The sequence below is a fragment of the Vidua chalybeata genome, chromosome 10 (genome assembly GCF_026979565.1).
Source record: "Vidua chalybeata isolate OUT-0048 chromosome 10, bVidCha1 merged haplotype, whole genome shotgun sequence".
Classification (NCBI taxonomy): Eukaryota; Metazoa; Chordata; class Aves; order Passeriformes; family Viduidae; genus Vidua; species Vidua chalybeata.
In genome coordinates, this window is record NC_071539.1 from 10,197,297 (window position 1) to 10,219,757 (window position 22,461).

Sequence of the window (22,461 nt, forward strand, 5' to 3'; positions counted from 1 at the left end):
TGAACACTTCATGGATTTGACATCCATAGCTTCTCTGGGCAACCTGTTCCAGAGCCTCACCACCACTATGGGTAAGAATGCTTTCGTAATAGCTAATCTAAATCTACCTTCCTTCAGCTTAAGGCCATTCCCCTTTGTGCTACCACTACATGTCCTGGTGAAAAGTCCTTCTCCAACTGTCTTGTGGGCTCCCTTTAGGTACTGTAAAATGCTCTAAGGTCTCCCTGGAACCTTCTCCAAGCTGAACAGCGCCAGTGCTCTCAGCCTGCCCCCAGTGAAGACATGTTCCAACCCTGCAACCAGCTTAGTGGCTCTCCTCTGGACTCATTCCATCAGGTCTTCCTTGCATTGGGGGTCACAGAGTTGGACACAGTACTCCAGGGAGGGGCCTCGCAAGACCAAAGTAGAAGTTAAACTTTTTAACTTTCATCCTGAAACAATGTGTTTATTTAGAGGCAAGCAGGAAAAGGCAACTCCAATGCCTTTAGATGAGCACAAAAAGCAAGAGCTCAAAGATGTTGTAAGGAAGAACAGCAGAGCTAAAAGCCGCAAGCTCACAGAGATGAAGACCAGCCACTCTATCCAGGTGGGCAGCCTGTCCAGATCCAGAGGCTATGCTAAGCCAGGCAATTCCTCGGGAGAAACTTCTCTAAGAATAGCATTACTATTATCAGTCATCATGATCCCACTTATGGGGCCCAAAAGCATCTTCATCGCTCCTGGTCCTAAAAACGTTCAGATGATGTCAGTAATAGTTGTCTTGGCCTGCTGTGACCATCAGAAGGCCAAGTCAGAACAGCAAGGATGCTGCAAAACAGCAAACTGGCTCCCCCTCTTCTTGGCATTTTCTTCCCATGCAAGGCTGCTTTGGTTATCTCACACCCACCTTTGTCCCAGGACATGTTAAAAAACACATCCTTCTCTTCATTTCCAGCTCCTCCTAAGTTCAGCCCCTCCTGACCCTGCAAGCAGCCAAGCCCTCCCCTTCCTGCTGGTGCTTCCAAGTGCCCCTACTGTGAATCATCTGGCAAGCCCTGAGACAAAGTTATCCATGAATTAACTAAACTCAAAATGAAACTCAGACCCCACCCCGGGCCGTGCTGAGCTGTGGCCGGGCTCCACACTAGTGCTGGTTCCAGCCAGTCCAGTCTGTGTAATTCAGAGAAACTTTTTGCCTGAGGCTCTTTGGTTTTCTGAAATCAGCGGAGCAGCACAGGGCTGCTGGGCTGCCTGCACAGAGCTCAGGGCCCGGGCACTCAGAGCTTCTCCCAGCATACCACAGCCACCCAAACAGAGCAAAGCAGATCCTCTTCCCACCAGAGCCCAGGGACTCCCTCAGCTCTGGCCCAAAGCCAGCATGCAATGGCTGGAAACAGAGATGCTCTTGGCCAGTGAGGGCCTGGATGGGGTTACAGACCCTGCTCCCCTGAATCATCCCACAAGGCAGAACAACAGGCCCCCCCATCCCAGGCTCTGAGAAGAGCAGCAGGCAGTCATCTTCCCTGAACAATTCTGGCAAGTGCACTGGATTCCAGGAAATATAAATAACTACTCAGCCATCTGGAACTGTCCCTGGGCTGGTTAGCAAAGGTTTCTCCCAGGCTCTGCCCTGTTCCCGCTGGCTACTCGGTGCCAATGCAGAAAGTACCAAGGGAGTGGCACAGCCCCCACCAGGATCCAGAGCAAACTTGAGTCTTGTTCCTGCCAGAGACCACCTTCACTCAAGGCTGAAAGAGACCCTGCCTTCAATACAGGGCCAGAGCCACACTGAGCCAAGAGCTCACACCAGGGCTCAGGATGCTCAGCCCCTTCCCCAGGCACCAGCCAGGCTTCAAGGTGCTTAAGGAGAAGGACAGGCAAGAATAGACCTCTCACTCCATCATACATCACTTTTCTTCATTTTATTCTTTTATTTGTACAGCTATATTTTACAGAATGCATTAATGCAGTTTAGACACAGCCCAAACCCTGTCTCCCGAGATTGTTTATAACACAAGCATGTAAAATAAGACCAAAAAAAAAAAAAAAAAAAAAAAAAAACCAAAACAAAACAAAAAAAACACAACCAAAAAAAAAAAACAAAACAACATTCCCCCCACTTAAGACTTCCACCAAAACTCCTTTTGCAATATCAGGCTGTACCTTGAAGAAACTGAGCTCAATATAGTCCATACACTGAAAACTTCCATTGAAAAGAAAGGCACCGTGCGAAACCACATTTTACATATATACAGACTGAGAACTAGAACAAAAAAATTACACTTTATTATTATTTTAAATTCCTTCTGCAGCTTTGTTGGTTTAATACACACTTTTTTGTAAATTGTAAACCTTCACTTGCAAAAAAATACAAATACACTGATGCATTTAGACAAAATATTTTCTTACTTGTACAGATGCAATACTTTAAAATATCTCCTTAAGTGCTCTATCATAATAAAGATTCTCAGAGTGGCTTCTGCCTGCAGAGTCCAACTGAGCCTTTAATGCATTTTATATATTTTTAATATAGCTTTTTTAAAGGTCTATATATATTTATTTTATATATATATTTATATATTTATATCTATATATATTTACAACTCTGCCATAGATTCCTTCACCTTTGGTTAAAAAAGTTAAAGCCCTCTCTTTAATAGCATACTTTCTCTTTAAAAGAACACACATTTTGCATACAAAAGAAAAAAATCTGTTCCCATAAATCAACATTACATTCCTCATCTTCAAACGGCAAAGGCTGTGAAGGTTAGACTCCAGAGTTTATCAACACTCCACTGCACAGACATTTAAAATGACTATTTAAATTTTTTTAATGTTTTATATACAGTAAGATCTGAATAATTTTATTTTTTCTTTTTGTTTCACATAACTGGGAAAAATAAAACCCGTGTATTTGTAATTTTTTTTTTTAAATTTCTAATGTTTTTTCACCTATCTGTACTATGGGTTTAGAGGCACTCCATCATGTGATGAATATTTTTTTCTCTCTTCTTTTTTTTTTTTTTTTTTTTTTTTTTTCCCCCCTCTTTTAAAGTGTTGCAAATATCCTTTGGACAGCTTCTCCCTGCCATGCCCCCCAAGCCGACCTCCTCCTGGGAAATCCTGTGCCTTCAGCAGGCCTTGGGGAGCTCCGGAGGCACCTCGCTGGCCGAGATGCGGTACTGCACCTTGGTGTTGGTGATGGCCCCGTGCTTCTGCCGCAGGTGGAGCCGCAGCTGGCTTTTGTGGCGGAAATGCAGGTTGCACTTCTCACACTGTGGGGCGACAGGCAAAGAGGGAGCGTGTCAAACGCCGTGTCCTCCCCTCAGGGCACACTCCACCAGAGGCCCCAGGACACTGCACCCACTATGCAGGTGGACGAGGGGAAAAGTGGGAACATGGTGGGAGGAGCAGCACCTGGGGCACCCCATCCCAGGCTTTCAGCAGCATATATTGGTTTATGGGATGCACAAAGGGCAAAGTCCCTCAGGAGATGACTCTGGCTCTGATAGACATAGCATCAAAGCTCCATATCTAGGTGATCAAACCAGCTACAGGGTTATTTCTGGAGCTGCTTTTGACCTCTGCCAAGCTGGATGGCTCCAGGATGTTTGCATGTCAACCCCTTCTTGGATTCCCTTTCTAGCAGATGGTGAAAGCCAGGAAAGCCCCAGCAAAGAGCTGAGAGCCCACAGGGCTGCAAGCAAGGCAGGGTAGACAGCTTGCTGGGTGCGATTATCACCATCAGAGGGGAGCTCAGGCCAGGCTGTCTGCTCCTCTCCCCCATCCCCACACACCACAGGCAGCTGTAATTTAAGCCACAGCTATTTGAAGAAGTGTGACCTTCTTCCAGATGGGGTGGAAGAAAAGAGCAACTAAGATGTACCCAGCTTGGGCTGCATGTCAGTGTTTCCAACACAGCCACGCCTGAAAAAATACCACATCAGCATCAGCTAATGCCTGGGAGGGAAATGGGGCACGAGAAGCAGGGACGTGTCCTTGGTGCGGGGCCTCATGAGGCTGGCAAAGGGCATTAGGATGCTGCAACCAACCTGGGCGAATGCCCTTTTGTCTTCACAGCCCCTCAGGCTTGGCAGCATTGTCCCCCAGCCCAAGCTGATATTCCCCACCACCAAAAAAAGCAGGGCCACTCACATGATACGGTTTCTCTCCTGTGTGGATTCGAAGGTGACTTTTGAGGGTCTGCAGGTGCCGGAAGCGTGTGCCGCAGATCTCACAGGGGTACGGCTTCTCCCCGGTGTGAATGAGCACGTGAGCACGGAGGTGGGCCACCTGCAGAGAGCAGCTCTGGGTCAGAAACAGCCCCAGGGAGGATGGCATCCCACTGGGAGCAAGGGTAATCCTTGGGAATGGGGTTCTGCCCAGACGGCTTTTTCTGTCTATTGGGTTATAGCTGGGAGTCAGGGCCATGTGTCTGAGCTTTGGTACCTCCAGTCCTTAAGACAAAATGGAGCAGAATAGCCACAACCAGCAGTCAGGCTTCCTTACTAAGCCACACTGTCCCCCTCGGACCTTAAGGTCCATATTTATCCCACAACACCATGGGAAGAGCTGCCCAAGACAGCAAGTTGGCCCATCATCACCCTCCTCTCTGCCATGAGGCATCACCAGTCTTGGCAGTGAAGATCTGCCAGTCCTGGGGACAGAAGATCTAACCACATCCCACCTCCTCAGGCACTGTGGGTCCCAGAGGCTACACGCACCTGGACAAATCTGGCCCCGCAAGTCTCACACTTGTAGGGTTTCTCCCCGGAGTGGATGCGCGTGTGGGTTTTCAGGTTGGCCGGTCGGTTGAACTGTGCCCCGCAGATGTTGCAGCGGTACGGCTTCTCTCCTGCAAAGCCCAAAAGAAAGGGTGAGGGATTAGCTACAGGTGTGCTCAGCACCCAGGATCCATGGTGCTCCCCAGAGTTCAGTCCCTTCAGGTGCCAGACCCCATGGCATGAAGCACGAGCCCTGACTTCTGTCCCTTTTGGAGATGGCTGTGGACAAGCAGCATTGGGCAGGGTGTCTACAGGGCAGGGTGAGCTTGGGAGGCAGTTTTTCTCTTTTGGATTGGGAGCTGCAGCCTTCAGGGCAAGAGAGGATGTTAGGCAGCTCTGCCAGCAAGGATTAACAGCATCATTCCTCCTGACCCTATGACAGCAGCTGGCACCTGCATCTCCCTACAAGCTGTCAGTAGGCACACCCTTGAACAGTGCCCTGGTATTTGTGTTGTCTCAGTCCCCTGCACAGCCCTCCTAGAGCTCAGCTGAGAATTTGGAGAGCTCAGCTGTAGGAATTTGGGTCTAATTCAGTGCAACAGCACAGAGCTGTCAGCCCAGACTTCCCTTCCCCAACTTGTGACCTGGCTATTGACATGTTAAGCATTAAAAGCATGAAATAAAATAAGCCCTAGGTTTGTCAGCAAATGACTAAACCCTTAATATCCTCTTCCTTTCTCAGCTCTCATTGCGCTGATTCACAGAGTCCATCTATTCATGGATTTTACCATCAGCAGAGTTTATGCCAAGCTAGATGTGACCTGGATTTCTTGGATGTAAAAATAAATCTCAGACTTCTCCCTAAATGTTCTTTTGATTATTTTAATTTTTTTTTTTTTTTTTTGCTTAAGCCTACCACAAAGTTACCTGGAGGCCATGCATTTGCTCCCAGTTATGAATTTTGCACAACACCTTTAAAAACAGTGGTGCCCAGTGCTTTACAGCAAAGGAGGTTGAGCTCCACCCCTGTTGCAAGGGCAGGTTTTCCCCCATTCCCAGGTATGGTGCTCTGTCCAAGGGCTCCCTGGCAGTGCCTAGTAAAGCACCTTGCTCTTCCCATCAGGGACAGCTTGTGACAGAGTAGAGGATGATGCGCCATAAACACCCACATGCTCACCAGCCCACAGCCTCCCCAGAGCTGTCATCATAGCCAACACTGTACCTGTGTGGACAGTTTTGTGGCTGGCGAGGTTCCCCTTGTAGCGAAAGGAGGCCTGGCAGCGGTCACACTTGTAGGGTTTGTCACTGTGGACTTGCAGAGAATGTCTTTTGAGAGAGGCCTCCTCAGAGAACCGGCAGTCACACTCATTGCAGAAGAAGGCTCCGTTCTCTGGGAGGGCAGAGAGAGGAGCAATCAGATGGACAGTGCATGGGTCACCTTCTTGGTAGGCTATGGGATGGATTTGGGATGGAGGAGAGGGTCAGCCAGAGCAAGTGTTGGAACAAGCAGCTAAGTGCAGGTGTTCACATTCAGTTGTGCTTGCACTGTGCTGTTACCTCCTGACCTTGTGCACACAGCAACAACATGCATGGCTTGAGAGCAAAATCACCACGAGCTCTTGTTTAGAGCTTTCTCTCTCCTTTAGTGACACACAGGCTGCTTCCAAGAAGCCAGGCTGGCACCTGGACATCTTCCAGAGAGGGAAAGCACTCAAGATACCAGGCATCCTCTAAAGGATGCTCAGCTCTGGAGCAACTCCTGCACCTTCAGAGGTCTTTTAACCTTTACAGGTACAGAGGTCTGCCTTGAGCTTGGGAAGATGATCATCACCCAAATCACAAGGCAGACTCCCCCAGCAGGAGGATGCCCAACTCTTAAATGTTGTGTTGAGTGTTACCACAGTGAGGTTGCCTTCTTGGATCTCTGCCCACACTACAGGTGGCAATTCTGCATTCCCCCTCCCTGAGCTACAGGCAGATGAGTGCACAGATACCTGTCTTTGGGCTTGTGGGGTTTTGTAACAAGATTGCAAGCCTCATTATCTGCATTTCCCCAGATGTGCACACTGGGCTCCCTGATAATAAAGATATAATGACGGATGCATGAGACATGCCAGCTTGCCCAATCCCCATTACGGGTCATTACATCTGTCAGGCTTGTTCTGCTGTGGTTCTGGTGGGGTGGGGTGCACTTGTTTCCTGCCCTTACCTGCCAGGTTTGCAGCAGGTGACTATCTCCCTGCACAAGGTATCTGGATGGTGCTGGGGAAGGGGAGGAAGGCAGCAATTCCCATGTGCATGTGTCCCTCATATGCATGCACACAGCTGGGCAGACAGTTAAGAGGGGGCTGTAAAGCACTGTGGGGTCCACCAGCATCTGGGACAGGTCTGACTGTGTTTGGTCACAGGGCAGTCAGTGATGGGTCCCTACATTGCACAGCCCACCAAATGCTGGTTGAAAAAGACGACCAAGGATGCAAGACTCACCACAGCTGGAGTCAGAGTATTCAGACTGGGTTTCCCCCATCTCTTCTCCAAAGTTTGAGCCAGGGGTATGAAGGCACATCTCAGTATGTTGTGGGGACTGGCAGCCACAGGAGCTGCACTTCGATGAATGCATGTACAGTGGGGACTGCCCTTCGCTGCTCCGAGGGGACCCATCCCGGGACCTGTGGAAGGAGAGGAACATACACAGCTGTGAGAAGGCCCTTGCTGTGCTCGAGGCACCAAGGGTGTTTGCACCCCTCCCAACACAAGGGACAGACATGTTTTATGGGGACATCTTTGTGGTGAGCTGCACAGCATAGCTCTGATCAACAAGATATTCTTAAGCTTCAAACTTTCAGATGTCCATCATCAAATGACTTCAAATGTCTTTAGGAGCATCCAGGTCCACAGGATAGCCTATTATTCCCTGATACTTTGGCCATTCCAATGCTTACAGCCAGCAAAAAACTTGAGGCATAGGGAGTCTGGTGGAAACACAGGCTAGGCAAATCCAGGCTCCAGAAATCATCCAGAGCTGCCGAAGTTACCCAGGGATTCACAACCCAGCGTTCCCAGTTCCTTTGCCAGTCCACGCTGGCACCACTACAGGTGGGGATGGTGGGCACTCAATGTCACTGGCAGCCCTCCACCAAATGCAGGGGATTCCATCTGCTCATGACTGGACTTCCCAGCCCAATGCTACAGATATTTCACGCTTCCAAACCCTCACCAACAATGCAGGAAGTCCTGTTTCTCAGGGAGGGGGGCATGGGGGGGTGGAAATCTTCTCACCTGTTAACAATATTGTTGAGTCTGCTCGCTTGTGGGATCGTAGAGTCTTCACCATTCACACTTATCTTTGTGGGGGATTGCACACTGAGATGCTCCGGCTCCATGGACTGCTGGCAAGTGGACATGGGCACATAGGTGCGAGGAGAGAGGGTTCCCATCTCGTTCTGGTCAGTGCTGTCTTGCTTGGTGTTCTGGTTGAGAGAGTTGAGGACAATGAACTTGTACTTCTTCCAGTTGCAGGCTTTGGGGTCTGTGGGGCTCTTGGTGAAGAGGGAGCTGGAGTTCTGACCGATACGGGCATTCTTGCTGCTGCTGGACTCAGTTGGTGAGTTGGGCTGGCAGTCTGACTTCTGCGGGCTCTGAGGGCTGATGAGTCCCTTGCGGTCCAGGGGTGTGTTGGTGGGCTCAAAGTGCTGGCTGATCTCGTCCTCTGAAGAGGTCCGCTCCTCTTCTTTGGCCACTTTATCACAAGGGAAGTAGGGATTGTTCCGGACTGAAGGGATGACAGGTTTGGGCCCAGAAGCCACGCTGTAGTGCATGTCACTCCTGGCTTCTTCAGCAGCACCTTCCTTTGGAGCATAGATGGTAGCGTGGCACATGTTGGCAGAGATGTCGGTAATGGTTCTCACGTACTCAGTGGGGATTGTCCTGGAGCTGTCGCACGGCAGGATCCTCTCCTTGGGGAAGGCACCTGCCCTTGAAAGTTCAGAGAGAGGCATCCTCATCTCCCGCAACTCATCATCCACTAGGAAGCTATTTAGAGGGAGAGGGCTGTATCCATGGTAGGAAATGGGGGATCCAGACAAACTGTTGATCAAGCCAGGTGCAAAGGCCCTCCCATTGCAGAGGGACCCGTTTTGAAGGGGCATGCCATTCTCTGAGACATCTCTGCTCCGATAAGCCATCACCTCTGGGTGGCCCAGCATCCGCCCAGCCAAAAAATCTTCCCTTGGGGTCTTCACAGCAGACACCATCTCTGCTTCACTGGAATCGGGGAAAATAAAGTAATTGTTTAGGAGGGAGACAAAGTCATTTTCAGCTGTTAAAGATACATTTGCAGATACTTTGTCAGTTCTTCCCCTGCCCACCCAAACACACATTCCCAGGCTCTTCAAAGCTCACCAACTGCACTCACCTAGACTTGACAAACCTTCGGCAGGTGTCAACCACGTGCTCCATCTGCAGGTAGAGTGCTGTGGCCATCACAGCCATGATATTGTTCTCCCTCAAGTTCAGGCGGGAGGTGTACATGAAGTCCAAGAGGATGCAAAACCCCTCAGGGTTAATTTCAGGATCCAGGTTGATAACATTCAAGTTGCACTTGAGCTGGTCAGTGAAGATGCTGTAGAAGAGGCCACTGCAGAGGGGAGACAGTAGAGAGGACAAGTGTTATGAAAATTCAAAGGGAAAAAAAAGAGAATTTGTATGACATCCCCAAGTACAGAGGGGGTTCTTGAATGGGAAGGGAGGAGGAGGCAATTACAGAATTCCCTGAGCTTCCCCCTTATTATCAAGCTTGTTTTCTCAGCTTACTAAGCATCTTCTGCACTGCACTTTTCCCAACTGGAACAGCCTGCTTTTAGATCTCACCTGCTCAACAAATCCCCACTGTCTCCATTTAGTAATTCCCAGCTTTTTTGGTTTTTTTTCATTGTTGTTCTTACTGCCATGTCCCTCCCACTATGACTCATTTCTTTCAGAAGCCTCTTGGGGCATCCACATAGTTTTAAACCAGAAAAACAGAAAAAAAAAAAAAAAAGAGAAATGTTGGCAAAACATTTTTCAGACATTTTAATAGTCAAAGCTTGGCTTTTTGAAACCTTTACACCATGTCAGCAAGAGAATCTGGAAGGCATTTGCTGTAATTCAACTGGGCAGTGGTGGGATATTAATTAGCATTCATTGGGAAGCAACTCCAGCAATCTTAAGAGCTGGAAAGGGATTTCAGACCCCATCAGGCTTTAAAAAAAAAAAAAAAAAAAATTAATAAACTAAGGTGGGTGCAGCCAGCAGTCTGGGAGCCAGGGAGGAATAGCTCTAAAATTAGTAGTGGCAGGGGACACCTCTGTCACAGAAGACTCACTCGCCCTAGTGAACATTCAGCCCTCCCTCTCCTATCCTATCCTGTCCCCGTGGCACATTTGTGCTTTGCCTTCAGGGATGTGCCTCACAGCTGCTGTGCTCCTGTTGGTCTCCATGGGCTGTGTGTGGGCAGATACGGGTACACAAGGACAGAGGTGAGGACAGCACACTGGAGGGAAGCAGTCTCAGCTCTAATCCCATTACAGGTACAAATTTCTTAGCAACCCCTTTCAGTTCTGTTTCTCTGCCTCTGATTCCCTGTGAATCCCACCAGCCCCCACAGGGCTGCAGCAGTGCTTCCGGAGGTCAAAGGCTGAAGGAGCAAGGAGGGAGGCAGGGAAGGACCCTGTACTTACCTGCAGGCCATCAGGACTGTTTTGTGGGCTCTAAATTGCTCCCGGTTCACGATGATGACAACATCAGTCAAGATATCCCGGCTTCTGAGGCGGTTGAGATTGAGGAGGACGTCGCTCGCGTGGCGGGTGAACTGGATGCAGCTGTCTGCCGGCGAGGCCATCTTGAGTCTGTCAGACAGAAGCATCAGAGGAAGATGAGAATGGAGAACAACCAGGCAAGTACCTTAAACCTGGGGAAGAGATGGCTGCTGCTCTGGCACATGCTCAGATGGCCAATTACTCCTGGTAGGGGCAGCACCAGCTCCTTGGTCCCAAGGCAAACAGTCCTGCACCACACCAAGCTTTTGCCAGGCTGCCTAGTGAGGTCCCTGGTCTCCTGATAGTGAGACCTGGCACGTCTCATCCCACCCATCAAGCTAGTGGGTGAAGGCAATCAGACCCTCCTGATGATTAGCCAACCACCTCCTCTTTCTCCCTGCCTCACCCATGGCAGCCCCACCCCAGTCCACTCCGCCCACTCAGGTTCACCTCCATAATGTTTCCAACATTAGAAGCTTCTAGCTTTTCAAACTCCCTCAGGAGCCATCCTCCTCACCTGTGTGATGCCTGGCTGTAAATCCAGCCACAGGAATCAAAACAAGCCTTAAGGTCCCAACTGAAGTTGAATGATTTCAACATCTGGAAAATCCAGCCCACAGTGGAATACCAGCCCTCACCCAGGAAACTACTTTCCTGCTCCTAAGTGGTGGTCACTCTGGAGAAGACCTGTCCACAGTTTCCCAATTAACTGATGAGGAGTAGAACTCATCTAACCTGCTGGACTGCTACCCACACCATGGCCCATGAGCAAGGTTTGGGTTAGTCGAGGAATATGAAGCCTTCTCCCAACACACAACCTGTTGACACATCTCAGAGGTGTCCTCCCAAGCAGTACCCAGGATGGCCCATGTCTCTCTGAGTTTTGGGCTGGAATGTGCATCTTTGGTGTTAAATTCTTTGATGATCAACACCCTCCCATAATCCTGACTCCTCCTTCCCCAGGGGCACATGAACATACAGCAGTTTCTGCAGAGCAGCTGCTCTCCCAAAACCAAATTCCAGCTGGATCTAATGAAATGCTGCATTAAGGAAATGGGGAGACAGATTAGGAGGGAAAACACAAAATTTAAATTTACATACCCAATGCCTCAATTCACAGTCCAAAAGTTTCTTTCAAACCTACAAATAAATCACAAGAACACAAACAACACATTAGCTGGTAATTATGAATTGGCCATGGCAGGTCACAAGGCTGCTATTTTGCTCGAGTATCAGCTGGATAAAAGCTAGAGATAACAAACCTTCTACTCTCCAGTAAGGTTAACATTTGTTTCTTCCGGTACGTTCTTATCACAATCACAGGCTTTGAGAATCCAATCAGGGCTTCTTCCACACCCTCTAGCCCAAACCATGGGCGTATGCCAAGGAGATTTTCATTTCCATGACTCAGGAACTTAAAGGCAGGTGGGGAAGGGAAGTCAAGCGAGAATTTTCTCACCACTTCTTTTGGAGATAACTCTTCCCCTGCCAAGACTGAATTCCTGTCCAGTGCCACATTCAAGACCCATGCCATACTCCCTGCACCTTGTTAACAGGTATGACGTACACACAAACATCTGCTGCCACTCTACTGAGAAACCCACATGCTCCAGCCATTGGTGAAAACGCCCTGGGATGGGATTGCTCAACAGATTTGGGAGGATATAGGTGTCAAGTACCAACGTGACTTGGCCAGGACTGCATAGGAAACCAGTGGTAGAGACAATAAGGATGCAGAACAAATATCCCTTCCCCTTGCTGATGCCAAAGCCTTCCCTTAAACCACAAGCTGTGTCTCCAGGCACTAGCTTCATCTGGAGCTTCACCTTGTTCAGCTGGGACAGAACAGCAAGGAAACCCAGGAGTTAATTGCCTTCCAGAACTCATACTAATCCTCCAAAATTCACTTAAACCAAACCCAACTGACTTGGCACCAATGCAGGAAGAAGGTCCTCAGAGAGTTGCCTCAGCAGGTAGAAGCACAATAAATAAGTGAGCCAACAAACCCCAAGACCTTCATCACGCTATTTTGAGGACCAACCCCTACACTGTTAAGACTGCAGGAAGCCAAATAATCCCTGTGAGACAAGGGATTGTCAAGTGTTTCCTCCCCTCTCCCTTGCAGGAGATATACAGGTCTGGAGCCCAAGATCCCCTGCCATCCCCAGAGCCACTGGGATGAAGAGATGAGATTTAAGGCAAGGTATCATGCACAAAACCCAGAGGGTGTCTTACAGCTTTATTCCAGCCATCAAACACAAATCCTCAGAGCCACTCTGAGCCTGGCCAGCTTAAAACTTTATGCACATACAAAAAGTGACTCATTTCCCAAATACTGCAGACTCTGACCTTTCTGTACATGCTCACTGCCAGCCACTCACTACTGTCAGTTGCAAGCGAAGGGACTCACAGCGTTCTGCAAGGAGCCCAGTGCACATCCCTGTGCCCACATGAGCAGATGTGTGTGCTTGGGGCAGCTCAACCTCAGCCACAGTGCCAGATATACTCTGCCAGGCTCTGGAGAGTCACCTCAGCGTCACAGAGGTGAGGAGGTGACCCACTTGAAAACCAACAAAGTAACAAACAACCAGATGAACTCTGTACCCCTGAGCATCGTGTGAGAAGCTGCTACTGTCGCCAAATCCCCTTATCCAGAGTGAGGGCACAGCACTGCCAGGGGGACACCCAGCTTGCCTCCAGAGCTGCACCCCAGCACAGCCCCCTTCCCCACCCTTCCAAATTATCCCTCCCAGCACAGTGCTGCTGCAATGTCCATAGCCCCAAGAGCTGGGCAGGTACATCCCAAGCAGCTCCTGGCTGCAGGATGTGGGCATGCAAAGGGAAAGGGACTTTCCTTCCTCTCACTGTGCTGAGCTGGGTTAACCCTGCCCCTTCCAGTTTCCGCACAGCACTGGCTCTGTACCCCAGCACAGGAGGATACTCAGATGAGAGACCAGAGAGAAGGGGATGGCAACAAGGACCAGAGACCAGCGATGGCAGCAGAAAAAAACACTGCAGCCAAGCATGGTCTTTGCCATCTAAACCTCCCTCCAATCCCATGAGGCTCCTCCAGGCTCAGCTGGGGCCAGAGCATCATCCCACACCCCACCTCCTCCTCCCCTCCAGTTTTCCTGTCCAGTACCTTGCAGGTGGAGGCTCTCTGGCAGTGCTCGAGGCTGTGTGCCAGGGCTGGCTGTGCCCATAGAGGAAGGTCTGGAATAGGCACAGCGCCCATTTTGGGGGTGGCCACATGGGGCAGTCACTGCTGTTGCCTTCCAGGAAGGCAATGGGTCTGCCCCAGCGGTTCAGGGAACAGCCCTTCCCTGCCAGCACCTCCCCGAGAAAACCCATTCCTGGAAAGGAGCCCAGAGCTGGCTCTGCCTTCCCTGCAGCTCTGTGAGCACAGGGAGGGTGCACCTTCGTGTGGAGGAACCTCTTTCAGCTCAACCCCATGCAAAGGGGACACCCTCTTTGTTCACTTCCCTAGGACAGAGGGGAGAACCAGGGACTTCCAATCCATTTTTCTGCCATCTCTCTCCATTGATCTACTCTCCCAATTAGAGGGAATCCCTTTTTATTAATCCTCCTCCCACTCTGTGCACAGGGGGAGCTGCTTGCTCCCCTATCCTTCTTTGCATGGTGATACCCCGTGGTCTTAACCCTTCTCCCACCCCCAATCGCACAGGCAGGGAGGAGGGCATCAAACACTCCCCTTCCCTGGGCCCCAATCTCCTACCCCTCCAGAGCCTGCAGCGCCGACTCACTCACATCACCTTAGAGGGGTGGCTGGGTGAAGTCTTCCTTCCCCACAGCCTCATCCCACACAGTGTTCTGAAACTGCCTGCCCAGGGGAAGCTCCATCCTGCCCTCCTCCTCCCCAGTCCCTGCAGGGTCCCAGCCCCATGGGAACATCCCTGCTGCCTGCCAGGGTGTGCTGCCAGCTGCCTCTCCACCCTGCCAAAGAATGCCTGGTTTCTCCTGAACAGGGAGCAGGGGGACAACCAAGAAAATGAGGTGGGGTGTGGGTGGCTCCCCCAGAAAAGCCATGGGTGCTACAGGCCATGGTGAAGATGCTTTTGGCTATGGGTGTGTGAGTGCCCAGCTCAGCTTTCTGATACCATGCAATCCAGGGGCACTACGTGTCCTTTAGTTGTCACAGCAGTTTTATTAGTTTAGTAGCTTCTGGTTAGTGTCTAGGCCAAAACGTGGCTGGGTTAATAATAACCCAGAAGAGACTGAGAGAAGTCCACAGCGTCAGCACAGATCAAAAGCAGCATCACCAGTGCAAGCCCTGTCGTATTTTCCACTGTACCCGTCCGTGAGCGGATCGCACTCGCTCTATCGAGCGGTCTCAATCTGATCCAATTTCCTGCCAGCAAACAAATGTTTCTAGGAAATGCAATGCATTATCTGGACGGGTTTATTATCAGCATTTGGAACCAGGAAAACTGCATATTTTCTCGAGCGCCGCAGGGAACTTTATAGTTCATACTTCAAAAGAGGGTTTAAAGGATTGCCCTTGAAAGCTGGCCCAGCTCAAGTCTCACATTGTTTTGGTCTTTGCAGAAGAAAATGCAGAGGAGGGAGGGGGTAAGCACGCTAAAACTGCCTCCAATGTTTTCTTACTAAAGAGGACTCCCCTGCCCTCTATGGAGCCAAGCTCTGGCTGTGAGGCAGAGGCAGTGTGTGCCCTTGGGAAGCAAGGAGCCGAGCCTTCCTCAGCATTTCAAACGACCCCAAGCAATCTGGCACATTAATTTTTCAAGGGAAGGCAGGAACCATGTGTCCTGGCTGAAATCTAGGGAGCTACTCCAGAGAACAGAAGATGGACTCCGTGTCCTGCCAACACGGAGCCCTGTGCTGAGATGCCGACCCCAGAGCAGGGTGCAGCTGGAGCTGGGTGTCCCCAGCAGCTGAGCTGGATCCCTGGCCCTGCTGGGCTCCAAGGAGGTGTCTGATCACCCCTACCCTGCAGTGGGACAGAAAATTACCAGCTGGCACCTGACCCTCCCTGTCTCTGTACTCCTGGGGCTGAGGGTGGCACAGCTCCTTCTGGCAGTAAGGAACTGCTCTGGCATCCCGGCTGGATGGGATGAGACACACGCACAGCTTGGGGTGCCTTGGCCAGGACAGACACCCCCTTGTCCCTATATTTAGCCAAACAGATTTAAGGAGGTGAGTTTCAAAGGGTATCTAGTCCTACAGGACACCTCCTTCAGGATGCATTCAGAACCCCCTGTCCTGCACTGTGCTTGTTTCAAGTTCTCTCCTCCATAAAAAGGGGTCCAACATTCCCCATGGGTACCCAGCACACAGCCCGAAGGCAGCAGCTGACCAGGAGAAAGAGGGAAAGGGAAACAATAAAAACAATATAGATCAAAAATTTCCTATCCCTCTCCCAAATGCCCCTAGTTCTGTCTCTGGTTTAGATGGGAAGCTCCACTGAGATTACTGGTGTTTTAAGCAGTCCTGAAGACTACACACTTGCTCCAATTTAGGGGTGTGTGTCTTTTGGTTGCCAGCATCCTGCAGGGATGCTAACACATAAGATCTAGCTTGGATTTTAAAAAGAAAAAAAAAAAAAAAAAAAAAAAAAAAAAAGAAAAAGCAGGACTACATTTGCAGCCTAAATTTGCAGTCTGAAGGAGCTTACTGGTCAGATGCTGACTTTTGGATACTGATCTAACCAAACTGCAAACTGTGAACTCCTGAGGTTTGCCAATGCCTGCTGTAAACATGGAAACCAAGTGTCACTTTTTGCCAAACAGAAGAATGGTTTAAAAATAGATCTAGAGAAGAATACAGGCACTCGGCATACAAGGCTCCTGTTTATAGACTCCCATGCTACTATAAAATGGAGCAAGAGGTTATGAGCACACAAGCAACCTTCCACCAAATTTAGATTTTACCAACTTCTCAGAAAAAAGAAAACAACATTTCAGGCTCCAGCTGAACCAGTAAAAGGTCTTTGAGTGAAGTACCCAGCCCAGGTATTACAGCATACAGACTAAACCAGGCATGAAATAGTTCTTCAATCTTAACACCATAAATATATGAAGGTACATAAGTTGCACACTGAGAAATGCATCTACTGATTAGAGCTTCATTTTATTCATCTACAGACTTTGTAAAAAGGTTTTATTTTTCATGGAGAAATAAAGTGAGAGGACAGTCCTACCACATCGGTCTGGCACACAAAGTTTTACCACCTGTATTTGTATAGGGTTTTGAGGATAACCTTACTATTTACTAAGGAAAAAAAATGTGCTCCGAACCCAAACACTATTCCTACAAATTCTTATTGGGCTGCTGCAGTTGGACACTGAAAGCTTTCCCTGCCCAAGGAGAAAAAAAAAAAAAAAAAAAAAAAAAAAAAAGAAAACAGAAAAAAAGCATAGCTTTACAATGCATCCTAAATTAGGCAAAAATTCAAGGGCAGATTAACACCACAACTCTGAAAGATTTTCACATGTGATTTCATGACCAGACCCAGAGAGAACTCCATATGGAAATGTCAGTGACTTTTATAAGCACTCGGTTGTTTCCAATTAGGCTCCTTAAGTAAGTTCAGTGGCATCCAGAGTTTCCTCTGCCACCTTCCTCCAAGCTGGCAAGCATTTTTTTTCTTTTTTTAACGAGCAGTTAATAAACACGTTCCCACTCTCCCGAGGCTGCCGGCCCCGCGCGGACCGGCGGGAGGTGACACTAGATGGCACCAGTTCGCTTTGCTGCAGGAGCAATTTTTCCCCTTGGAAAATAAAACACCCCAACCAAACCTGGAAAACATATAATTTTGTCGATGTAATTCTGTTTCTCTTAAAACGCATCTGAGCAACATTATTTTTATGAGCTTTCCCAGCCTTGTTTTGAAAAACTTAATGTTTCTGTTAGGTTTATTTTTGTACCATCCAACAGCCGGCTGAATCCTCCCTGCACTGCAAACAGGGATGTCTAAAAAATGTCACAAAGCCTTTTGACAGATAATTTCTTTTTGCTTTGTTTTTGGGGTGGGATTTGTAAGAATCACTTCTCATTCCAACTTCTTCCTTCACAATAATAACTAACCAGTTAACCTCCACTTCCTCTCCCAGTATTGACTCAGACAGTCAGAACTGAGGGGGATTGGAAATTGGAATTGAAATGCATCTCAAGAGAGCTTTGATCTGTTTTGCCAATCAATATTGAACACCAAGAGATGAACTCTTTTCTTACTGGAACAATATAATAATCCATTCTTCTGGAAAATTTCTAGATACCCTTTGAATATTTTAATGGCTTGGTGATATGTTTCATGGGGCAAAATGCTTGCCATCTATAATGCAAGTTTTTAAACCTACAATCCTACTCTCAGGAGAAAATAACAGAATCTCTGTTTCTGCTTCTCCATGCATATATAAAGAGAGGATTTCCCTAAAATATTTTTAGAGCAATTTTTGAACTGTAACCCACTCAAGGACTGGAGGAAAGAGCCTGCATTTGCTCCTAAAGCTTTTATCCTCTAAATTCTTGAAACAGTATGGCAAATAATAATTTTTAAAGCATTTAAATGCTCAGGAGAGGAATCAATAAGATTCCCAGATCGAATAAGGGCCTGATCCCAAATCCGGCCCCGCTGACACTTCCACTGGCACAAGCAGCAATTTGGCCCAAGACAGAGGTGTCGGACCAATGCAGCAGCTTCTCACTGAGCCTCATCCATCTGTCCCCAGCCTCCCTTCGCACTGATCCTGCGCCTCCTGAAGTCAGTGGAAAAAACTAACCGGGGACGGGTTTGTTTTTGTTGATTTTGACTCATGATTTTAAGCCCAGATTTGCCTCTTCCCTGGAAATGCAACAGGGGGGTCAAAGGCAGCTTTTTAGGCACATCTGAGAGGCTGCCGTGGATTTTTCTAAGCAAACGCTTTCTGTTTCTCTCCTTCCCAAGAGGCGATTTCATAACATTTCATATTGTGACTTTGCAAACTACAGGCGGGGGAAACGGCGGGGAGGGTGGGGGGAGGGGGCGACCGGGAGAGGTCGCTGCCGTCCGACCACGAAAGTTTTCATAACAAAGTTGGGCTTTTTCGGTTTTGTTTTGCCTTTTATTTTTAAAGGGGGGGAGGGGGAGCTTAAAAAAAAAAAAAAAAGAGTTAAAATATATATATACGCACACAAGATCACGCACCTAATAAAAACAATTAAAAAAACCACAAGAAACCAAAACAAGCAGCGCTCTCTCTTTCCCGTCCGCTCCGGGCGGTTTCGGGGCCGCAGCGGTGCGGGGGTTGCGCGGCTCCCCGCGGCCGCTCGCTCCAGGAATAGCGTGTGGCCGGGGGCCAGCCCCGCGGCTGCCGGCGGCAGATTTACGAGCGCCTGTCCCCGCGCCAAGTCCGCCGCGGTAGTAAACACAGGGGAAGGGCCGAGCTGGGGGCAGCGGGGGGCTCCGCACGCATCGCGCCCCGGACCCCGTCCCTCGCATCCCTCGCATGGCTGCGCTCCGCTTCCCCCGCCCGCCGCCTTCCTCCCGGCGGGGGACGCCCGCTCTTCCCCACGGGTGTTGTTGTTATTATTATTATTATTTTCAGCCCTAAGCGTGATATTCGGAGTCGCTTCATACACTTTTGCCCCTTCCCGAGTTTTGCATCGCGGTTGGGTTCCCGGCCGGCAGCCGCCCCGCACGCACCGTCGAGGCGAGCGCGGCCCCCGCCGCCCCGGGCCGGCGCTCCGCGGTGCTCCGGAGCCGGCAGCCGGCGGCGGCCGAGCCTCCCCGCGGGCTCCCCCCTTCCCCGGGCAGGGAAATGCCGCAAGTCTTCTCCATCACCGCCCGCTCTTAGCCCGGGGCTTGACAGATCACGGCGCAGCCCCGCCACAGGTTGCAAAACGCACCAGCCCTTTCGCGGTTGCGCCGGGGACGGAATAACAATAATAATGCTTTAATAACTGAAACAGAGAGAAATGGGGGCTGGCGCGGAAAGGCCGGTGCCCGGTGCCGCCGAGCCCCCGCGCTGCCGCCAGCCCCGCTCCGCGGCGGCTTCGTGCGGCGGCGAAACGACAACAGCGACACAACACGCACACACCAAAAAAAAAAAAAAAAAAAAAGAGACAAAAAAAGAAAAAAAAAAAAAAAAAAAAAAAAAGGAAAAAAAAAAAAAGGGCAAAGAAAAATAACACACACCCCGACCAAATGATCCAGCCATTGAGAGCGGACCCCGAGTCACGCCACAAGCCCGGCGGCCGCCAGCGCTCGCCGCCGTCCTGCGCCCGCGGAGCGGCTGCAGGTGCAGAGAGGAGCCGCCGCCGTCCCCCCCGTCCCCACCCGGCCGTCACGCGTGCGGGAAAGCCAATAATCCCAGATAACCGATAATCCCCGGGAGAGGACGGCGAGGGGAGACACTCCCACCCACCCCGCTCCCCTCCCCTTATACACGCTCCCAGCGTTAAAGACATGCAGGCACCCCTATTTCCATATTTTTTTCCCTCGGCTGACAGCGGGCAAGGGAAAAGAGGGGGATGTGTATGTGAAATAAATAAATAAACAAGGCAGGGGAAAATTAAATTGAGATTATAATAATAATAGTATAAAAAAAAAATAAAGGGCACCTGCAGCGGGAAAGTGGGGGGGGGGGAATGAGGAGGGAGAGGAAAAAAAATGGGTAGAAATATATAGAGGCGGCTCCGCGCCAAGCGTCGGAGCGGGGCAGGGAGGGAAAGAGGAGGGAAAAAAATGGAGAGAAAAAAAAAAAAAAAAAAAAAAAAAAAAAAAGCGAGCGAGAGAATTAAAGGGTAAAATCGGCCGCGGCAATAGAAGCAGCAATCACCTGGTCTCCGGGCTTTCCTAGAAACTCCTTGCATCACCACTTCTAAGAACCCCAGTTCTAAGAATCAACAGAGCCCAATTCTCGGAATTTGAGCTGCGGACTCTACCATCGCGCTCAGCATGGGGAGGGCCACGGACCTCCCCCCTCCGCGCCTTCCACGACGCCGCGCCCCTCCCGATGTGCGCGCCCCCCGGAGAAGGCCGCCAACAGGGTGGGCGAGGGGGGGGCGCATATCCCGGGGGGGCCGCGGCGGCGGCGGGGGTCTCACGGCGTCGCCCCCCGTTCATCCCCCTCCCCGTTCCCCCCTTCCAGCAGTGGTCGCGCCCGGCTGGCGGGTCACGTGGCGGCGGGTGCTGCCGGTGACGTGGGGGGCGCGCGGGCGCGGAGCAGCGCGCGCGGCGCGGACCGAGCAGCGGCGGCGGCGGCGGGAGAGGAAAACGGGGGGTCCCGGGCACAGCTCCGGGCGGTGCAAACACACATCACACCCCCCTGCCACCACCAGCCTCCGCTTCTGGTTTTGGTTTTTTTTTCTTTTTTTTTTTTTTTTTTTTTTTTTTTTTTTTTTTTTTTCCTTCCAAACCTCTCCAAAAACGAGCGAAGAGATCTTGGAAAAAAAAATCGCACCTTTTATTTATATATATATTTTTATATATATATATATGTATTTTTAATTATAATTTATCTTTATTTATTTTTTTATTTCTTTATTTTGGGGCGGGGGGTCACTTTCGCGTTTCTAAAACACCCTCCCCCCCCTAAAAAATACCCCAAACCAACCAAACAACCCAGCGATCAAAGCCAGGACCCAGCTGCATTTTTCTGGATTTTTACTTTTTCTCTTTAATTATTTTTTCCTCATTCAGCTTTTTTTTTAATAATTTTTTGCAATCGGCCACACTCGGCTCACGGCCTCCAGTGGGATTTACTCTTGGGGAAAGAAGCTTTTTCCTTCAAGGCAGTTCCCCATGAACTCCACATATTCATTTTTGGTTTTATTTTATTTTTTTTTTTAATTTCTTTGCCAGAATTCTCCAGACCAAAAAAAAAAAAAAAAAAAACAAACCATTTTGATGATTTTTTCTTCTTTTATTTTTTTTTTCCATCTGTGTTCTCTTTTCCTTTCCAGGACACTCAAGTGGTGGGTTAATTCTGTGTAGCTGTTTTGTTATTGTTGCAAAATAACCTGTAAGTCTATAAATATTCTGCTTGTATGGAATTGTTGTACTGTGCTGGGGATGCAAAATCGCTTTGGCTTTTCTGGAGAGGGATTTTATTTCTGCACTTTTTGTGTCTTGCTGGGCAAAGGCCTTTGCTGGGAGCTGGGAGGGGGGGAATAGTGCAAAGCCTTGCAATCAGTGTTTCGGGTGGGTTTCGCAGGGAGTGCAGAGGAGGGGACCTGTCACCCCAACCTCCCCTCTCCCCTGTGGAGATGTAGCTCCGCGGATGTAAATCCGTGGAGATTCCTGTGAGTGTCCCCCAGCCTCGCGTGTTTATTCCTTGGGGGCCTGCAGCAAGGCTTGGGTTTAGGGGTGGTTCAGGTCGCTCATTTTGCTTTCCCGGTCGGGTTGTTGGGCTGTGAGCTGCCGGTCGGGGTGGTGGGGAGCGGGGGAAGGCACGCTCTGGGCTGTGAAGGCATTCCCGGGGCCTGGTGATTAATAGAAATTTGTTTACGAGAATAACCACCGCAGGTCACGGTGCCCTCGGTCCCCTGGTGCAGTTGCTCGGAGCTACTGATTCCAGCACTGGCGAGCCCGCGGAGCGGCCGCCTTGGACGCAAAGTGCCCGGGTGCTGCCTTTATTTTGATTTCTCAGCTGAGCTCTTGAACCGAAACATTTTAAAGCAAGGAGACTGGGGAGGCGGGGGGTGGGGGGTAATAAATTAGGAAGAAAGCCCTTCTGCTAATATGACTCGTCATTAAAAATAGCCCGGTGGCAAGGCAGGGATGGTACTCCCGAGACACTTGAGGTGGTACAGATATGCTGGAGAGACGGCTTCCCTGTAGTTAAAATGCAATACGGGATTCCCAGGGAGTGAGTGCAGCTGGAGCTGTGTGACTTGTGCCACTCCGATCCCGGCCCCGGGCAGGAAGGGGGCTCCCGGGTCTGCAGGTGACCAAAGGAGGAACGGACCCAAGAGTAGCCACTCTGTTCCGGCATTTTGGGTCT

The 22,461-nt window shown here is 49.8% G+C and overlaps 1 protein-coding gene across 4 annotated transcripts; it reads right to left on the reverse strand.

Annotated features, from left to right (window-relative positions):
* Nucleotides 1–1,882: 1,882 nt before the first annotated feature.
* BCL6 (BCL6 transcription repressor) lies at nucleotides 1,883–20,509 on the reverse strand. 4 transcript variants are annotated; one of them, XM_053951487.1, is made up of 11 exons: nucleotides 12,909–12,965; nucleotides 11,761–11,912; nucleotides 11,600–11,638; nucleotides 10,421–10,588; nucleotides 9,118–9,339; nucleotides 7,983–8,966; nucleotides 7,191–7,372; nucleotides 5,926–6,093; nucleotides 4,704–4,834; nucleotides 4,135–4,272; nucleotides 1,883–3,254 (listed from the first exon to the last, which is right to left on the reverse strand). In XM_053951487.1, exons 4-11 carry the CDS (start codon nucleotides 10,579–10,581, stop codon nucleotides 3,111–3,113), a joined length of 2,130 nt encoding a protein of 709 aa, XP_053807462.1. In that variant the 5' UTR covers nucleotides 10,582–10,588; nucleotides 11,600–11,638; nucleotides 11,761–11,912; nucleotides 12,909–12,965; the 3' UTR covers nucleotides 1,883–3,110. The 4 variants fall into 4 exon arrangements, with proteins under 4 accessions (XP_053807462.1, XP_053807459.1, XP_053807460.1 ...); XM_053951484.1 differs by lacking the exons at nucleotides 11,761–11,912; nucleotides 12,909–12,965 and adding an exon at nucleotides 20,296–20,509; XM_053951485.1 differs by lacking the exon at nucleotides 11,761–11,912 and having other exon boundaries at nucleotides 12,848–12,976.
* Between the last annotated feature and the right edge of the window lie 1,952 nt (nucleotides 20,510–22,461).

Coding starts and splice junctions, on each gene's coding strand:
- BCL6 (XM_053951484.1), bottom strand. CDS start 10,581: ATGGCCTCGCCGGCAGACAGCTGCATCCAGTTCACCCGCCACGCGAGC. Junction 6,094..7,190: donor ATACTCTGACTCCAGCTGTG/GTGAGTCTTGCA, acceptor CTGCCCTCCCAG/AGAACGGAGCCTTCTTCTGC. Junction 4,835..5,925: donor CCACAAAACTGTCCACACAG/GTACAGTGTTGG, acceptor TGGGCTTTGCAG/GAGAGAAGCCGTACCGCTGC.